General features: G+C 39.7%; 1 protein-coding gene across 2 annotated transcripts in view; it reads left to right on the top strand.

Annotated features, from left to right (window-relative positions):
- The window catches only part of snx2 (sorting nexin 2), a 25,817-nt gene extending 5,552 nt beyond the window's left edge, over positions 1 to 20,265 (top strand). The window contains exons 2-16 of one of the 2 annotated variants that reach the window (XM_047380948.1): positions 1,443 to 1,542; positions 2,968 to 3,128; positions 3,214 to 3,280; positions 3,915 to 3,958; positions 4,254 to 4,395; positions 4,663 to 4,741; positions 6,301 to 6,376; positions 9,390 to 9,503; positions 10,129 to 10,222; positions 12,558 to 12,763; positions 13,140 to 13,283; positions 16,148 to 16,159; positions 17,306 to 17,386; positions 17,479 to 17,550; positions 17,947 to 20,265. In XM_047380948.1, the coding sequence (XP_047236904.1) occupies positions 1,443 to 1,542; positions 2,968 to 3,128; positions 3,214 to 3,280; positions 3,915 to 3,958; positions 4,254 to 4,395; positions 4,663 to 4,741; positions 6,301 to 6,376; positions 9,390 to 9,503; positions 10,129 to 10,222; positions 12,558 to 12,763; positions 13,140 to 13,283; positions 16,148 to 16,159; positions 17,306 to 17,386; positions 17,479 to 17,550; positions 17,947 to 17,997 (1,443 nt within the window). In that variant the 3' untranslated portion in view covers positions 17,998 to 20,265. The remainder of the gene's footprint in view (positions 1 to 1,442; positions 1,543 to 2,967; positions 3,129 to 3,213; positions 3,281 to 3,914; positions 3,959 to 4,253; positions 4,396 to 4,662; positions 4,742 to 6,300; positions 6,377 to 9,389; positions 9,504 to 10,128; positions 10,223 to 12,557; positions 12,764 to 13,139; positions 13,284 to 16,147; positions 16,160 to 17,305; positions 17,387 to 17,478; positions 17,551 to 17,946) is intronic. The other variant, XM_047380949.1, reaches the window with a different exon arrangement.

Raw genomic sequence — 20,265 nt, 5'->3', positions numbered from 1 at the left:
ATTATTGCAATGAAGAAATAAATCAACAACCATGTTGGATCTTACCGATCCAGACGCATCATACCTGAGTTGGACCTCAGGATCCTCATCAAGACTCTCAAACGTTTTCATGGTCCGACTGTGGAGCAACACATTTGGAGTCATGATAAAAAACTGTTTGAAGGAGAATTAAAAGCGTCCGGCACCGACTGGAGGATGCAACAGAACTTCATGTTCTACTGCAGCTTGCAAACGTGTTGCTTCCTCAGTGTTTGTTAGTAGAGCTGAATCAGAACCCTGCATGTTTTTTGTGGATAGGTGAGAATCTGGTCAGGCAGGTTCCTGCAGCATCAGAGCACAGAAGCTGTTATTACGGCTCTCTCTGCTTAGATCTGGTTACAGTTCTCCCTCTGTTGGAGCCGGAGCGCTCTGAGGTTCAGCAGGATGGATGACCTGCAGATGAAGCAGTTCCCACGCTGCTTAGAAAGAACAGGTTTGTTCTCTGAGATGAGATCCAGTGGGTTCTCCTGCAGTTTCAGGAAGAATTCAGCTTCTCCTCACTGAGGGATTCTGGGTGAAGGAACCTTCATCGTAGGCCCGGTGTTACCAGATCTGCAGAACGATAATCAGTAACTAGGCTTTGAACCATAACTCTGCAGCGACGTCTTCCCTCTGCACAACATGCTTCTTTACATTTAACACTTATTTAGAAAAGGTTAAATATTTTCATTTTTTTCTCACTTTGTTCTTTTAATATTTCTTTTAAGGATGAGTTGAAGCTGTGAGGAACTTTAAACCTGATCTGGTCTCTAACATAAAGGCCATTATGGCCTCTGAATTGCTTGTTCCTTGGATCAGAAGGCTGGAGGGAAAGTGATGCACCGCGTGCTAAAATGTTCAATAAAAGGAACCAGACGTTAAAATTAAAACCACTGTTTGAGTTGGTCGCTTCTTTAAAGTTGTGTTTGTGGTTTTTGACCATTTCCTTCTGAATTACAACCATGAGCTGAACCGCCTTCCCTCAGCTGCAGTAAAACCTTCCTCCCGAAGTTCAAGGAAACGGCGCAGAGCAGAGAAACGTGAAATGAAACTTTATCAGAGGGGAGAGTAGTAGGTGACCGCAGTCAATCAGCCCTAATGTTTGCAGGTTGGTTCCAGGTTTTAATTAAAGTTCAGGGTTTAAATCCTGCAAAAAAAAAAGGGTTTAAATAATTACTGTAAATAGTTTGCAGCAGTTTTTGATGCACCTTCTTACCTTATTTAACCAGAAATGGAAAAGGTCCAAAGCAGCTGGTTTTACATTTTAAAGCCAAACTATCATCTGATTCATGGGATGTTGAATTGTTTCACAGGTCCTGGATATTTATTTGGGTTCCAGTTTGTTCATCTCTACTGTGAAGAACCCAACCTGCTCAGTTTAGTTTGTTCTGATTTGATCTGCTTCATTTTATGTTTCTGTTTAGTCAGAACCAGCCAGTCTGTCTGCTGTGGACATCAGCACCAACTCAAATGGACCCAAACAGGACTCATTCTTTGATGATGACAACGAGGATCTGTTCGCAGGTATGAACAAAGACAGGACAATAATAATAATAACATATTATTTAATTAAAAAGTACGGAGGCCCATCAGTGCCGACATTTCTAGATCTTTTTGTTCCTGCTGGTGCTTAGTTTATATTCGGTGGTCTTCAGTGTTTTCATGGAAACGTTCAGTTTATTTGTGGACCTAGAGACAGCAGAAGAGCTGCTCAGAGGGACACCAGAAGGACATGTACACGGACAGTGAGACAGAGGTGAGGTGTGAGGTGACAGGATGTAGGATCTCTCAGGGATCAGCTCTGAGCTGTTGTTTGCAGTGATGATGGACGTGCAGACAGATGGGGTCAACAAGAAGCGCCATGGATGATTATTTGTTTGCAGATGACACTACGTTCTGCAGAGAGAGTAGTTAGCAGGTGGAGGAGAGGCTGGAGGGATGGAGGTGTGCTCTGGACAGAAGAGGAATAAAAAATCCAAATCCATGTGTTTGAATAAGAGGGATGCAGGTGGAGCACTGAAGTTGGAAGGAGTGGAGATGCTGAAGGTGGGTGAAGCATCTAAAGCAACGGGTGGCACAGAGCAGAGGTGTAGAAAACCACAGAGAAGGTCCATGGAGGACTTGGAGAGGGTTGGTGTGACAGAAGGTCAGTCAGGACATGATGAGAGGAAACGATCCACCGTGGCGCCCCCTAAATGCAGCAACTGTTCATTACAGTCGACATATAATATCACAGAGTAATATTTGGTTATTTTAGAAGTAAAAGTACAACATGTAGGTTTTGTAATATAAATACATTATTACCCATATTTTAATGTTTTTTAAATCTAATATTTTAACATCTTGCTTTTATTAGTGTGTTTGCTGGTTCTGTCTGAGTTTCATCGCAGCTTCTCTCTGGTTCAGTTAAAGTCACCTCAGATGTTGAGATCTTTACAGCAGCATGAAGTAAACCGTGTTGTAAAGAAGAGCTTTTCTTTCAAAGATGGAAACGACCACATTGTCCAACCAAGGAGCCATATTGGTCATAATATACATGTTTAATGAATAAATGTATTACTTATTATTTACTGTGCTGTTCTGCTTTAACTGTCTCAAGGCAACAGATTTATGGTGAAAAGTTTTTTAACAAGGTTCCAACTCATCAACGAATCACCTTTTTATTTAAGGAATTTTATATAAACTTCTTAATTAATTTATGTTTGATCAGTTTTTTTTATACTTTGTTGCCAATAATTAGCTATTGTTGCTGATAGGCTTTAAACTGAACTCCATCTCTGGGATATTCTCATCTGTTTCAAGTGTTTTTGACCATTTATGACGCTTGAAGGACACTTTAGATGTTTAGGACTTGGTGGACTTCATCTGGACTGCCTGTTAGATCTTTGTTTAAAAACTTGTGTGTGTGTGTGTGTGTGTGTGTGTGTGTGTGTGTGTGTGTGGCTGCAGAAGCAACAGAGGAGGTGTCGTTGGACAGTCCAGAGAGAGACGTCCTGCTGTCTGATGGCCCATCGCCCGCCATCACCCCCATCACACCTCCCACCTCCGTGATCACTCCTCGCATCGGCAACACACACGACGACATGTTCACACACTCCTCATTTGACGAAGTAATCACACACACACAGCGCTCTGCTTTAAACAGGAAAAACGTTTTATGATTCATTTTTAAAAACTGAAATCGGTTTCCTGTAGGTTGAAGAGGAGGAAGGTGGAGATTCTTTCGACATACACCTATCAGTGTCGGATCCTGAGAAAATTGGTGGGTGCTCGTTGATAAAATCTCCCTGTAACCCTGAAATAACCAGATGTGTCCCAACATTAAAGGAGGTGAAGCAGAAATCGACAAGTCGAACGAATCCATATGAGATGATCTTTTGCCTACAGTTGAGGATTTATTTATTCATAAAGTCCAGGTTTCCAGGAAAGTATCAGGAAGGAAAGTCTAAAATGAACATGTTCTTCTTCTGCAGTCAGCACAAACTGAGACTGATGAAGCTGAAGCTGCTTCATCAAACTTAAATCAGTCTCTCAGATTAATTGATGCAAAACTGGAGCCCCTGGAGGTTGTAGGTGTCACTGCAGCTGCAGTATATTTCCAGCAGAGCAGGGATAACTTCAGCGTCTGGAGCTGAAAACATGTCTGCTTTGAAGAGACGTGACCTTTTTCATCTGTTCACCAGTCATCAGCTCGGTTCTCAGTTCCTGTGTTTAGGGATCAGATCAGAGACGGTAAATAAAATGGTTAACAACAAGTTTTACCAGTTTGTTATCTGAACTGTGTTCTTTCTTCAAGTGTCAGTTAATCTTCTTATTGGAATAGGATTCTTGTTTTTTCTGTTTTAAAGCATCATGTAATGAAACAAACAGCAGTCAAACTAGTCTCTGTGTTCCAGGTGACGGGATGAACGCATATATGGCCTACAAGGTGACGACAAAGGTGAGAGTTTCATCAAACAGAGTTTTTAGATGCGATTAAGGTCAAATCAGAATCTAGGTGCAAGAAACCTGTCTGATGACATTTTGCACTAATGAATGTTTCGTTTTTAGGCCTGCATCACTCAGAAAGCGCTTTATTTTAGGTTAGCGTGTGTTGACATGTGACAGGTTCCACATATCCCTGCGGTTCTCTGGTTGGTTCCTTCTCAGAACCAGCCGTGTTTCAGTTTTTGTTCCAGCTTCCTAAATTATTAAAAGGTTCTGAAGTCTTCCTCTCTCTTTCTGTCCTCTCCCAGACCTCCATGTCTCTGTTTAAGCAGAGAGACTTCTCAGTTAAAAGGCGTTTCAGTGATTTTCTGGGTCTGCACAGTAAACTGGCCTCCAAGTACTTGCACATAGGCTACATCGTTCCCCCTGCACCAGAGAAAAGCATTGTGGGTAAGTTAAGCCGGGACCAATGAGAGTTCAGTCCGAGGCTGTGATCCTGTCTCTACAACCCAGTAACCTGCCTGCAGGTTTCCTTTAACAGTCTGACAGGTTTGGATCATCTTCTGCTGAAGCTGAAGGCATTTCATAGAGCATTTTAGATTCCTTACAAGCCGCGCTTTCGCGATTGTTTCAAAGCAAATTATTAGACGTATTAGAAACCAGACACATCTATTAGCCCAATACAGCTTGACTAAAGGTGTATCTCCTCTTCTGCAGGGATGACCAAAGTGAAGGTTGGGAAGGAGGATCAGTCGTCCAACGAGTTTGTGGAGAAGAGGAGGTCTGCACTAGAGAGGTACGAAGAAGAGAAAAAACCACTAAAATCTAGTTAATTATAAAATCCTTTTCCCTGTCTTAAATCAGTGTTAATCATAGGTTATCTGCTGACTGATAATCCAGTTCACCAAGCATTGATTTTAGTCATTTAGTGATGAAGAAGCTTCAAAAACTAAATCTATTTTCACAGGTTGTTAAACTCTTCATTTTCCTTACCTGATATTTACCTGGTTAGTAGTAGAATCAGCCACTGTTTTGAATAATTTTAAAAATTTGTTTTCTAAGACAAGCTTTAGTGAAACTACACACAGTTTTTAGTGAATGCACTGCTAACTGTTGTCAAACATAAGTCTCATCTTTTATATATATAATTTATGTCCCTATTTAGTTTTTTGTCCTATTTTTCATCCTTGATAGCTGATTAAAACTACTAACCTTGTTAACAGTAGCAGGCTAATAACCTGTGCTAGCAGTCAGTGGTGGTTAGCAGCTGCTAACTATTGCTTATTTTAAGTGGTTAGGTGAACATTGTTAGCAGTAAACTGCTGTTAATTTTGCCAGCAGCTGTTAGCATCTTACCCCAGATAATTTGATGGATAAGGATTATCCCTTAGACTTAAAATTTGTATTTTACACAAAACTATTACTGTTGTTAGCAGTGGTTTTTAAAATGTGCTAACTGCTACTAGCATTAATTGAGCTAGCATTGGTAGCATTGCAGTTCTAACTACAGCTAATTATGGTGAGATCTGCTGTGTTGATCACGTCTAACAATATTAGTACCTCTGATAAAATTAGCAGGTGATCATATTACCATGATTTATTTTGTTAGCAGTAGCTTTTTAGATGCTAACCACTAATACCAAAGCTTATACAAAGTTAGTTAGCAGTAGTTGACTGCTAACTAATGGTAATTCTGTCAGCGGCCAAAACCTTTAGCAGCCAACCATTTCTAATATGGTCAAAGCTATAAAAACAGTCTGGTCCCGCTCCCCTTGTGTGTCTAAACATTGAGGTTCAGTGTGATCAGAACTGTAAAGGCTGAAAGGTTAAACTACAAATATTACATACATCATTATCACAACACACATCCTTGTGTCTGTATGTGAATACTGAAGAGGGAGGAGGAGGAGATGAAGGTGAGGAGACGGGGTTGGTGCTGACATTCTGCTGCCCTTTATTGATGTTGTTTGATTGGCAGGAAGGTCAGTCGGTGACAGCTGATGGACCTCAGACTGACAGAACTACATGCTGATGGACAAACACACACTCAGAAACGCTTAATGAGGACAGAAATCTTCACTCACGGACATTGAGAAAACACATTTTTTGTCATAAACTGTGAATACTTGTGATTTAGTGACTTCAGTAGCTTCTCAGCTCTCCACATTGATTTGGACACAGCTGAAATTAGCTAAAAAGTAAAGTGAGACTTTTGGCGCCAGCGAAGCTTGTGAAACAGGAAGCTGCCCTGCATTAACAACCCAGATATAGTCCAACAAACACTGCTCTTTGTCATGAGCAGACCTGTCCTGAACGTGAACCTGTCTTCTGATCAGTATTTCCTGCCTGCTTCAGGTATCTGATGAGAACAGTCAAGCATCCCGTTCTGCTGAAGGATCCTGACGTCCTGCAGTTCCTGGAGAGCTCTGAGGTAAATAGACCCTTTAACCAGGAGCAGGTCCAGACAGAACCTGCAACCATGCTCATTATCGCCAGGTCTCTACGCTTCTGCTTCAATGCATGTACCTTTAAAAGATCGCCTGAAGCCTTTTTTAATATAACAGCATCAATATTTAGAAACTGCTGCTGGTTGCGCTTCACTGCAGAAAATCAACACCTGCAGACTGTGTGTCTGATCTTCTGAACTACACTTCTGTTGCTTTAACTCCAAATAGAAAAACCCACAATTTGTTTGATTTTTATTTAAACAAAAGCATCTTTAGTGGAATAAAATGTCATCATTTGTTCTCCTGTCCTTCTGAAGATGGAAAAAACCATCCCAAAGAAGCTGAATATCGGCAGATTCCAAGCAAACGTTGCTAATAAAAATCCCTCAATGATTCCAGGAGGGTTCGGTTTATTAGGTTTATCATTCTAGGACAACACCATAATCTACAACTCAACATAATCATTTTAGATGATCTGTAAAAAACAACTTAAAAAAGCACAAAAATAATGAGTGTGATGCATGTTTTCCATTTCTGTGATTCTAGTGTGTCTACTCCTTGTAGATCACTGGGGGAAAACGTACTCCATACACTTTAAAACAAACAATCAAAAATAGTGTCTTTTGTTTTAGTTGCAAAGCTTCTTATGATGTTTGGAAAATCTGCAACAAAACCTCTGATTATAACAAGATTTTTACTAAAGGAGTGAAAACAGTTTCACATCGAAGTCTTCAAGGACGCTACAGCCTGTGAAATATTCACAAACATTTCATTTAAACTTATTTTTCTGCTCCTGGTATAATCTTCACAGGTCCAGCTCATTAAAACGTTGGTATTTTTGTCTGCATTCATTTAGTGTCTCTCACTGCTGTTGGACCTGCAGCTTTCAGTCAAAGCAAACCAGAGTTCAGAGTTCACGCCCACATTTACTCACTATAGATCAGTTTTATATCTTTTCAGTTAGAATGGAAGGGTTTCTTTAACCGTCTTCATAAAACACTGTAGATATTTAAACCAGAAGTTTTGGTAAAAAAAAAACAAAAAACGAACGAATCCTGGTGTGAGGCGTGAAATTGGGTCTGCCGCCTGAAAGGGCCCCGGGTCACGACCCCTCACCAACATCTGTCTACTCATTGCAGTTTGTTCCATCCTGCATCCATTTGGTTTCCCATTGGGACTAGAAGTCTGCTCTGTTTTTTAAAGAACCATAATGTTATTTCTGTTTACTGAAATGAAGATTTAAAATTAAGAAAAAAATAAAACTTTAGCGAAACACAGAAAGATGCATTTTCTTCTGTGGGATGCTGATAATTGTGGAAATTATGTAAAAAAATGGATCCAAAAACATATTACTGGTACTTTTAGTGTCGTTTTGTTGTGGAAGCTCAATGCATTATCCCATGAAAAAACTACTTAAATCTGTGTTTTGTAATTCTATTTATATTTAAAAACATTAGTTGGTTCTTTATCATTTTTGTGGAATGTCCGAAGTGCTGTTTGTGGCTCCGGAACCGCAGGTTGCAGACCCAGACCATTGCATATCAGATTACTATTATTTTCATGAATTATGTAGACAGTCATCAAACATATAAGGTGATTTTATTATGTGTTGTTTTCTGAACCTTATTTTTCTTTCTGACAGATTAGGATCCCTGATCAAAGCTGGTGGATAGTTTTTTGTTGTTGTCATAAAACTACATTTCCCTGCAGTTGAGTACGAGCAGGAACAGATGATATGAAATGTCCTGGAGGAGACGGTTCTGTTTCACGCCTGAAACGGACCAGAACCGCCTCCTGCTGTTTAGAAAAGGTGGTAATCACTATGGCAACCAGTAATCGTGGTTCTTACATTCCCAATGTGTTTTTCATCTTATATTAATCTCTTATCAATAAGAAGAAAGGTTGTTTGTCTTGATCTGTTGGATTTTCAGGCAGTAAATCTGAAATTTATGTTTCTAATTTTATTTTTAAATCAGACTCTACAGAAACGTGTTTGTTCTCATTACCTTTCATTTAATTTTTATAAATCCAGCCAAATCAGCAGGTCAGGCCCTGAACACATTCCCAAAATGATTTTATTCCTTTATCCATTATGTTGTGTCTGTCTGGAAAAACACGGAAACAGAACAGAACCGGACCAGATGGGTTTCCTTCAGCAATTACAAAAATTTCTACTTAATTCAGTCAAATTTGACACCAATATTTGTTGAGTTTTTCCTCTTATAAAAGCCAGACACACGGATAAATAACACTTCTCTGCTGAAAGCCAAGATGTCGTCGTTTCTTTTTCCCAACAAGGTCAAACCAGAGATCCTCCGAAAACTAGCGGAGGGTTTAAGAGCCGCCGACGTTTTCTGTTTCTTTCATTTATTTCCACTCAGACTTAATCCTCTAAAACATTTCGTCCTGTCGTCTCCAACCGATCCTCCGTCATTCCTGTCGACCCAACACCTAACTGTGGCAGGGATTGTTCTGGGCCCGACAAATGGCTCCGTGTCACAGATCTAACAGATGAATCGCTAGGAAGCCGAGCACGTCGTTCCGTCCGGTCCGTTTAATGAAACTCAACGAGCCGAGGGGGGAGGGAGGAGGACGAGCCGCAATTTAAAGCTACTTTACCTCCCGTCCAGTCATTTACCCTCGTCCCTCCTTCACAGAGGGCCCCGGGGACTCAGCCGTCCCCTCGCTGCCGCCGCTCCTGCTAAATGAGATCTGAGCGGGCGAGGAGGTGGGAGGGAAAATCCTGTGTGTCCAGGAAAAAGCTAAAACTTTCCCAAAATGAAGAAAAATGAGCCTGTTTTCAGACTGATCCGATTTGTTCTGAGTCTCTTTTTGCTGCTAAAGTTGCTCCGCACATAAAGTGGCTTCTTTAGGTGGGATTGGAGCAAAAACGTCCAACCAGAGCGGAGGGAGATCAAAATAACTAAATAAAAATAAGAACCGCAAAGAGTCAGAACAGAAAACAGATGAACTCCTTTATGTTTGTTTGTTGTGCAGCTGCCTCGAGCCGTCAACACCCAGGCTCTGAGTAGCGCCGGGATCCTGCGGATGGTCAACAAAGCCGCTGACGCCGTCAACAAGATGACCATCAAGATGAACGAGTCGGACGCCGTGAGTGGAAGATGAAAGAAAAGGGAGGGATGGCTAGGCAGAGGGAAAAGGGAAGGACAAAAACTAGGATGTTAGAAGTAGAGGAAGGGAAGAAAGAAGGAAAAGGAGCATGGAGCAGAGAGTAAATAAGGAAATGAAAGGATGGACAGAGAGAGGGAAGCAAGATGGCAGCAAGCATAGAAAAGGAGTCAGGAAAGGAAACATTTGTGAGGAAATGACTAATAAAGAAGAGAGAGGAGGAAGGTAAGGAAAGGAAAAGGTTTAAATGAAAGGAAGCAGGAAAAATTAAGATGGGAAAAGAAAAAAGAAAATTGTGACAAAAGAAGAAAGATGGAGGGAAGATAAAGGGGTGAATAGGGAAGAGGAGGAAGAGGAACACACTGAACAGCATAAAATACAAAACAGGGCAAGAAGGGAAAAATGGAGACGAAGAATATCACATTATATTAGAGACGATGAAGAGGTCAACCAAGTTTAGAGGAATAAAGAAAACATGAAGGGAAGATATGAATGAGGAAGATGAAAATCTAGCAGAGGAAAACAGGATGAATGAAGAACTGAGCTTTAAAGACTAGAAGAAGATTTGAAGCCTTCAGCTGATTCTCTGTTTGTGTTTCTGCTTCAGTGGTTCGAGGAGAAGCAGCAACACTTTGAGAACCTGGATGTCCAGCTGAAGAAGCTTCACGCCAGTGTGGAGTCTTTGGTCTGTCACAGGAAAGGTACACTTCCTGTTACCAAAATAAAAGCATCTGAATTATTTTGTCTTTTAATGCCTAAAGAAACATTTGAAATGTTTCATTTAAAGAACCATGTTGTGGTTCTGCTAATGAGACGTGACCAAAACACATCTGCAGTTTTAACATTTTCCTTCCGACTTCAGAATGAATTGCTTGTTTTTCAGGGTTTCTAATATGAAATGCTTCCTGAAGCTCGGACCTTCTGATTCTGATTCCTCTTTAAAAACCACAACAGAGGAAGATTTTAAAACTGCAGCGAGCAGCACCAGAGGCAACATCACAGTGTGTGTGAAAAGCGGTCGCTGTAAACCTGAGGTTTAAAAAATAGACAAAATGATCCCAGAGTTCACATTTCAAACTGTCTTTAGCATGTTAGCAGTTAGCCCAGTTAGCGTTTGTAGCCGTGATCATCAGTGTCGGGTTGTTCCTTGGAGCATGTAGAACCTTAGCTTCACTCTGAGGGTTCATGAAGCTCAGAAGGATAAAAATCGACACCTTTTCTGTAAGAAATGTAGCCTTCCTGTTATCTGCGCTCTCTCTTTCCCACAGCCTGAATGAATCGCAGACATTTAAACAGCTTCCTGTGTCTCTGTGCTCCTGAGTTCATTTTAACACTATAAACATACATATTTACAAAAAACATTTGTTTTTACTTTCCTTTTTTATATATCTATATTATATGGCTCCTGCAGGTGCTTGAAATCCTTTAAAATCCTTGAATTCGAACAGTGTTTTCAAGGTTGGGAAAGTGCTTGATATTCTAACTGCACAGTTTTGTAATAAAGAGCAGTTTGATTAAAAACCTCAGTTTGTTATTCTTATGTTAAAAGCACAAAATAGAGAGCGATCATTTTGCCTTTAATAAGTCTCAGAAAACCTCGCTGCCGCCCAGAGAAGGTCTGCTCCTTTTCGTAATACCGGTGTGTGAGCAGCAGACGTCGCCTGATGGACGACCAGCCTCTGGACCGGCGGCGTCCTCTGGCGTAGCTATAAAGCAGACCTACCTGGAGCACCTAACTGTGTCTCGCTGGCTGAGCACGTCTTGATGAGCGGCAGAAAACAGCATGCCAAGCAATCGCCATTTTAATGACTGCTGGCTCAAACACGCTAGATACAAAACATGGTTGAAACGAGGACCAAATCCTCAAGCAGCTTTCTGCTACATATGCAAGAAGGACCTGCAGCTTTTCACGATGGGACAGTCGATGTTCTCCAGCAATAAGCCATACTAGTGGGAGGGAAACTTAAATTTAATTTAGCTTACAACCTTCCAGATCAATTGCAAATTGATTGTTTGAATGATGGATTAAGCTAACGTTTTATGTCATCTACTGTACTTTAAAATGTGCAACAACAAAACATGTTTATTGAAAACGCTAGTAAAGGTGGTTAGCTAATGTTTAAATGATTCAAAAAGCAGCTCTGGCTTGGATATGATCCATCATGCGTGCTGAGCCTCTGATGTCTTTGGGCTCCTTCTGCCTGTATGTCCATTTAATATTAATACCATAACTTGGAGAATTTGAATCAGTCAAACAGTATTTTAGATTGTCGATAGTCTCTCTTCATTCAGGGAACATTGTGTGTGCCGAGGTTATTAAGCTCAATGAAGAAAAGACGCACAGAGATACAGACTGCTCCAATGTTTGGTGCTGGAAAGGTTTGAACATTTACCTTGAAAATGCTCGAAAAGTGCTTGAATTTAACTGTGGGGAAAGTGTACGAACCCTGATATTAAAAATGTCTGCAATGAGACCAAAGTGAACCCGAAGTTAGATTCCTTGTTTGTGTCACGATCACGGTGAACAAATCTGATTCTGATAATGAAGATCTCTAACATGAACTCTTCTTCCCTCAGTAACAACTTCCACACTGAAGAGTAGCCTCATCCAGTAGCGTTTAGTGTGGTGTGTTCATTGATTGGAAAAAAAGATCAGAATTTTAACGTTTCAGTCAACTCTCAAGACCAGTCAAGCTGAAAATCTTCAGATTTCCAGAAAGTTTTTCACTTTATTAGCTTGTTGCTGCTGCACGACGTGTACTCTTTTTACTGCATGCCATTAGTAGTTTTGATTTTTATAATGAGTTGATTAATGGTATTAATGGTTCTTCTTATCCCAAGCATTTCATTGCATATGACAGTAAACCAATTCAATACAATGCTTATTTTGTCGCAGTTGTCTTTTATCACGTCTTTAATCTTAATATCTTGTCATAACTGCCCAATTCCTTCAACATTAAGATGTTTTCTTTCAATTTCTGCATTTGTGGGGAAAGCGTGTCACCGGCACTTTAAGTTCCTTCCTCTCCTCTCCAGAGCTGTCTGTAAACACGGCGCAGTTCGCCAAGTCGGCAGCCATGTTGGGGAACAGCGAGGACCACACGGCCCTGTCCCGAGCTCTGTCCCAGCTGGCCGAGGTGGAGGAGAAGATCGACCAGCTGCACCAGGACCAGGCCAACGCCGACCTGTACCTCTTCTCTGAGTTACTGGGAGACTACGTCCGGCTGATCAGCGCCGTCAAGGTATGACTGCAGAAACAGATTGGAAATGAACTCATCTACACTTTTACTTTGACTCTGCATGTTTTTACATCAAACATCTGAACCAAAAACTATTTTTTGTTCTGTCACGACCTGGATTTACTGTGTACTTTCCCTTTGGACAGACAGGCTTTTCCCTGTTGCCTAAAAATATTTTGCAGTACTTTCAGAAAAACCTTGAATGTTGTATGAACTGCAGTACTGAAGAACAACATCATCATCGTCATACATTTAAACCTGTAGGTTTCCAAACCCATTTGGGAAACTTGGAGCACAGAGCCTGGAAAAGTTTGGAATGAGAATATGGAAGTCTGATTGATTTCTTTCTGTGACATTTTGTTCGGGATTTTGTGTCCAGGGAGTGTTCGACCAGCGGATGAAGACGTGGCAGAAGTGGCAGGACAGCCAGATGCTGCTGCAGAAGAAACGAGAAGCTGAAGCCAAACTGCAGTTAACCAACAAACCCGACAAACTGCAGCAGGCCAAGGACGAGATCAAGGAGGTGAGAGCATAGCGTGGATTAAACCCAGAACCAAACGGACCCGTGTGCAATGGAGAAACAGAACTTTGTTCCTAACTCTGCAACAATAAGATGTCAGACAATGGAAACTGTACATTTCACTTTATAAGTCCTAAAGGTTAGTAAACACTATGTCAAACCTTACCGGGTCCAAATCTCACCTAAAACCTGCTGTGGTTTTTATAAAACCAAAGTTTCTTTGGTTTTATAAAAAATGTCAGATAAATGTAAAAAAATATGTTGAGAAATAATTTCTTTTTTATTAACATTTTATCAAAATAATGACATGTTGAGAATGATTTAAACTCTCCTCAATAATTAATGGAAAAATCTTACAGCAACTAAAACTCTTCTTATGATTTCTCAGCCCAAGTTTTTGAGGTTGAAATACCTGACCATCACCCTAATCTTTAGCTTCCTCTACAGATTCTCTCTGAGATTCACATCTGGACCGCTCCAAAACATTACCATTACTTCATGTCAGGAGAAACACGCTGGCCACATTAAAAAACCCAAATCTGGCAGGGGTATGAATATTTTTGATCCTAACTGGAATTAAAAAAATGTCTCAACCTTACTTTCATCGAGTTTAAAGCACAAAATGTCACAATGTGTCGACATTTTTACAAGCGATCGCTTTGGATCATTCTGGACCATTCTGGGTCATTCGGGGTCGTTTAGAATCCAAACGGGACTTTGGAGATTGTTCATGTGGGTCAGCTTCTCATAGAACGCTGCAGAAATCAAACCACAGGAAAGCTATGAGATCCGACAGGTCAGTGAATGCACCTTTACTCCAGATTACGGAGTCTGGAGCTCCACCTGGCTGTGGAAACCAGCATTGCAGCAAATTATTATCTGATTTTATCACTTCTTGTGCTGCAGTTCCTCCTCCTGGTCTCTTAACACACACTTCAGTGTTTTTCTATTAACCCAAACCAGCCAGCTTCAGCCACCATTTTCACACAAATACGTAAAGAAGCTTTTCTTACATCACCTGTTTGTATTTTAAATCATTTCTTCTTTGTTTGCATTAAGCATTGTTATATTTTCTGAACAGTGGCTTGTTTTAATGCTAAAGGATGTGCTGAAGCAGAAGGTTAATATTATCTAAATGAATGAAACATCCCTGCAGTTAAAGCTAAATGATGCAGATCAATGACTGGATGCACAGTTTATTAAAAACAATGAATTTTTAATCTGCTTTCATTAAACCTGACAAACTTATTATAAGCAGTCATATATTGAAATGAGCAAATTTAGCCCATTAAAAATCATTTTATCGCTTCTTACTGCAGGGTTTTGCTCTGACATTTAATTACACAGGAAATCCTTTCCCAGTGAAATCAGCTCTGTACTCAGTGCGATCCCTCATGTTTCACAGTCTGTGGTTCAGCTGCTCTGCAGGCTGCTGAAATAAACTCGGCTCAGTCATCCGAAAACTTCTTTTCCTTCTCGTCTGCAGGCTTCAGCCCAACTCACGACAAACAGGAGAGTCTAAAAGTACTTTATTAGAGCTTTAGTTGTAGCTGTCACCGTGCAAATTCATCTGTCAGGATCTCCACACACACACAGCGAGGGTCTGCGAGGTCGGGGGTCTGAGCGTCCGGGCCGAGCGGCTGTCAGGAGTCGGGTTTTAGGAGGGGTGAGAGCAAGGCTGTCAGAAGCTGCAGGCGAGGAGCGATCGCAGTAGAGTTACAACCAACATTTATTTGGACTTTCCTGTCAGAAGTCGGGTTTTGGTTCACGCTTTGACAACAGAAAACACACAGCGGCTTTTTCTGAGTTTAAAATAAGAGTTTTACTCGTTGCTGCAGCTGGAAACCTGCTGCTGATCCAAACTGGAGCCGCAAACTGTCCTGAAATCTGGAGGAAAATCTGGTGATCAGGATCTGAAGGAAGCAGAGTTTTATTAAAGACCGTAAAACCTAATGACCGTTATCCTCTTCACCTGTCAGATGTATCTTTATGCCATCCTACATTTCTGCTCCTTCCTGCCGTCTATTACTCAACTAAATCAATCTCAGTATTTATATGTTAATGATAATTTATTTGTTTTTTTCCTTGGGAACAATTTCTGCTGCGTTGTAAGTTCTGTTATAAAGTTTGGGTTTAAAAGTCAGAAATAGAAATAAAATCCCAAGTTTAATAAAAGGTCGCATCCTTTATAAAAGTTTTTCTTTCGTTACTTTTGTACATTTTATATAAAATGTGCAAAAGTAACAATAATTGTGTAAAAATGATTTTCCTTTTTAGGTTACAGTAATAAATAAATGAAGTAATTAGTTTCCTGTTGGACTTCAGCTGTGTTGCTAACCATCATCATCATCCTCAAACTTCTGTGATGAAGGTTCCTTTACTGTTAAGCCACACTGCCCCCTGTGGGCACCAAACACAAACTACAGTCAGAAATGAAAGTTTCTTTTCCAATACATTTACCCCACTGTGCCCTGCTAGCTTGGGTGTCTGCACAGTTTTAGTTCTTTCAGACTGAAGGAAGGTTTTACATTTTCCAAGCTTCTGGTCTTTAGGAGCAAACACAAACAGATAAATGCAGATTGACTTTTTCTTTTCCACGGACCTCCCAAACACTCAGTTTAATATCATTGTTCTTGAATTCCAATAAAGGAGTCAAACATTATAAACAGTTTCTATGAGTGTGCAAACAACACAGAAATTCATTCCTGATCCGAGTCCTGTTCCTAAAACGTCTCAGTGGTTTTGTTCCTCCTCGCTGTTTGCTCATACTTCTGGATCTTCCTCTTTGCTTTTGGAAGCTCTGAGTTTTTTTTCTCCAGCCTCTTAAATTTTGTTGCATTTTCTTTGCCATGCCTTCCCACAACCAGGAGATTGAGGAGGTAGGACCCGCCCCGCCTGTTGTCTGTCTGTGCTGTCCTCCCGAATGCCTGCTTCATGCCTTCATTTCCCTCATTTAGTTCACGTTCAGCATATTTTAGTTTAACATCATTTATTTATTTTTTGCTTATAGTTGTGTTCTGTTTTCATGACAACCCATCCTCCGTCACATAAATGAAGATGTGAGCAAAGGTGAAAAACTGCTGAGAATCAGTAAAAACTTTCTGACCTCATATTTTAACAGTAAAACCTTGAAGTCCCTCTAAAACGGCTGATTTCTTCAGGAAAATGTCTCCAGTTTCCTGTTAAAGCTGTTGGTGGCGCCTCCTTAAATCCCAAACTGCTCTCATTGGTCGCCTCCAGCAGTCACATCAAACCCCGCCCACCATTCTTAGTTCTTCGTTGGACGAAATGTTGGTACACGCCCCCCAAGTACAAAACAAACTTGGCATTAGGAAATCACATAAAACATTTTCAAATTATGTTTTTAATGAAGCCGAATTTAAAACATGTCATCTACTCTCATTTTCATGAGTTCCTGAAGGGAAAGCTCAGTTTCTTATTTACAGTGGGATTATGTTGGGAGGTTGTGAGTAGTAAATATGTTACCTGCAGTTAATAACCGAGTTTAGTTTTCCTGCTGTTTGACCAAGACTTAAACAGAGATCCCGGAGGTTAATTTAGACAGACGTCTGTACTAACTTACAAAGATCATGGTACGTTGTAGTTTGTAACATCCCTTGAGAAACAGGTGCAGCAGAATGAAACGCGTTAGAAGACCTCCAACACGTTTCTTTAATGTTCCCTCTAAGGTCGTCACAGCTTAGCATTTACACTTCACTGGTCACAAAAATCCCACGTTGAAAAAATATTGTTTTAACCGAATCACAAGCATTGGTTCCCCTAACAGTTACATTAATATAACGGAAACATTTTAAGTTCATTGTGGCACCAGTGATGATTTCTTATAAAAATCTATTTCTTAATGTGGGATTTTTGTTCCACCTCTGAAAAAAACATTTACTCAAACAAAGATTGAGTTTTTCTCAATTTCTCAGTGTGAGAAAAGGTAACACGTCTCTACCAGCGGTAGGTAGTGTTTATGAAAAGCAAAAAACGATGAATATTTTCTGCTTTATGTGTTTTAGCTGGAGGGAAAGGTCCAGCAGGGTGAGAGAGACTTCGAGCAGATCTCCAAAACCATCCGCAAAGAAGTGAGCAGGTTCGAGGTAAGACAGCGGACGGAAAGCAGGCGGGTTCATTTTTAAACCAAGAGAAGTTTCCTGCTGTTTATTTTAAATGCATTCATATTTTTCCACAGAAAGAGAGAGTAAAGGATTTTAAAATGATCATTGTTAAGTACCTGGAGTCGCTGGTTCAAACACAACAGCAGGTAAAACATTCTCATTATTTTAGTTTTAATTTGAGTTTTTCTTTTAAATCTGAGCTAAAAACATCAGATGTTAGTCAGTTAAAATGACAAAAAAAGATGATTTTGAATTTTGTTGCAATATATCATCAAAAAACTGTAAATTAAATAATTTTCAATAGTTAGCTAAGTTTTGGCATTTTTTTTATGAAAAGAAAATTGCCACTAAATCTGTTAAATAGTCAAGAGCAGCATTTACGTTTGCTCGAATGATGAGATTTTCTATGCTGGAATCTACAAACTTTAATGAAAATCAACATTAGTTCACATGAACATGAATGTTTCTTTTGTGTCAAATTTTAAACTGGAAAAATTTTCAACAAAAAGCAACAAAATCCTCTGTTTCTTGACCTCCTGCAGCTTATTAAATACTGGGAAGCCTTCCTCCCCGAAGCCAAGGCCATCTCATAGAGCCCACTCACCATGACAGATGGACAAACTACACTACCCATGATGCACCTCTCCTCTCCCTCCTCTTGTTTGACATGGAAGCAAAGATGAGGAGCGAGACAGATAATCAAAGTGTCTTTTCGCAAATAAAAAAGAGTTTGTGGTTTGTTTTAATGCTGAACTGATTGATTTTACATCAAATTATAATTCAGGAAACAAAGACAAATTCATGTAAAACTTGAAATAAATAGGAAATTCTGTCAGACAGTGAATGCAGCGTGAGTTTGCAACTCAGAAGAGAGCTTTAATCTCACAACATGCAAAGCTTTTCATTGATTTATTCCATCATCAGACACAAGGGGGCGTTTGACCTGGACAACTGTACAAAAGGATCATCTTTAAGGTGCCCAAAGAAAAAGCAAAATGTGTCTGTAAAGAAATACGTTTCTGGAAGTATGGAAGCACATTGTTGCCTAAAAAAGTAAAAACAGAAAATAAGTGGAACTGAAAGCAGAAAATAAACTGTAGTTTGACATTTTTCATATTCTTGTGGTACAATTTAGTTTACAAATTTCAGATTATTATAAAATCTCAAGTTGATGTTAAAACCACGTAAGATTTCCTCGTGACAACCTTGGAAACACTAAAAAATAATGATGTGTCTTAAAATACAGATATGTTGAAAAGAAAGTTTGGCACCAGTACAAACAATGTTGTTCAGTGTTTGTGTCACTAGATGGCACTATTTGTTCAACACTAGAACTTGGAAACATCTGCAATCCTTAAAAAGTTCAACATTCAACTCAATAATAATAATAATATACATAGTCTGTTTTTCCGCTTTTATGGCAACAAGGAGCTTCCGTACTTAAAGCAAAATACTACATTACCCATGAGCCTTGTCAGCAGAGGAAATTGGAAGTTTGATTCAGGATTTTCTGGAGATCTCCAGAGAGCTGCACAATCCTTGAACTTCAATGCAACATTCCCTGCCCAGCAACCGTGTTGAAATGTTCTCTGATTGGTTGATTATGAATTTTAACTTTTTGTTGTTTCGGTGAGCATTGTTACTCAGGAAGACCCTCGGTAACATCCAGAACCCACCTTCTCCTTCCACTTTTTCACTGCATAATTTCACCTGGTGGACATTGAGTGTTTTTAACATTTTTTCCACTGAAAGCCCCAAAAATAATCCTTCACAGAGGAAAAAGGACAGCGTCTTCTGTCATTTGTCTCGTTAAACTTATACTTCCTGTTTACTGTTCAATGCCCATTACTTCCTGTCACGCCTTTCATAATAAGAGCCCGCGTTTCAGTTGCTGTATGATCGAAAGTGAAGGCAACGTGTTTCAGACGTTCGGATTTGGAAGAATCTCTTCATCTGGTTCTGTTTGCTGCAGATTTAATATAAAAATTACTAAAGCATCTGATGCCTTTACAAATAATGGCTTAATACGTGTGCAGAATGGCAAGTAAGCACACGGTGTAATAAATAAGCATCTTTGCATTCTGTGACTTTATTTTCTGCATCCCAGAAGTCAACAGATGTGCAGGCAAAAATTAAGAGAAGAAACAAGTCGGATTGGGATAAAAAGCAGTACTTTCGGTCATGCTGGATTTTTTTGTATAATCGTTGACATTGTTTTTGCAGAATAAACTGAACCGGTTTTATGCTTTCCATATAATCAAATTAGAAAATGATGCTGTAAGCTGTTTTTTCCCCCGTTCACTGGAAGGAATCAGGCTGTAAACACTTCAGGTGTGAAAAGAAAGTGGGAATTCATCAGCTGAAAGTTTGTCCGTCCCTAAATCAGCTTCACATCCTGAGAACGTTGAGTTTTTTATGACCGTCTGTCTGAAAGCTGCAATTTTACATGTTTTGTAGCAAATCCTGCAGAGTTTTTGTTTGATTTTGAGTTTTGATTCATTTTGAAGCACATTGCATAAAACGTTCAGAATCTGTTAACGACTCCTGAAAGTGTTTTCATTTCTAATTGGTTTTAAGCCGGAAAGAAACGTATTTTTGATTTTTCATTATTTAATTTAATCTTCAGCATTTTTCCAGCTCTAAATCTCAACACTGTGCTACTTGTTTTAATTTTTTCTAATCTTTTCTTTTACATTCTTGCCAACCATTGATGTACAATGGCTGGGGAAGTTTTAGTTGATTTTGTTTTATATTTTCAAAGATGATGAAGTTTGGAAATCTTTTAATGTGACATTCCTGTGGTGCAGCTGAGCTGATGATTGAATACTTTAATTACAATAAAGAATGTATCTCATCCTTAA

This window comes from Girardinichthys multiradiatus, chromosome 12 (assembly GCF_021462225.1).
Source record: "Girardinichthys multiradiatus isolate DD_20200921_A chromosome 12, DD_fGirMul_XY1, whole genome shotgun sequence".
Classification (NCBI taxonomy): Eukaryota; Metazoa; Chordata; class Actinopteri; order Cyprinodontiformes; family Goodeidae; genus Girardinichthys; species Girardinichthys multiradiatus.
The sequence above is the reverse complement of the archived record's forward strand: the minus strand, read 5'-3'. Positions and strand labels throughout refer to the sequence as shown.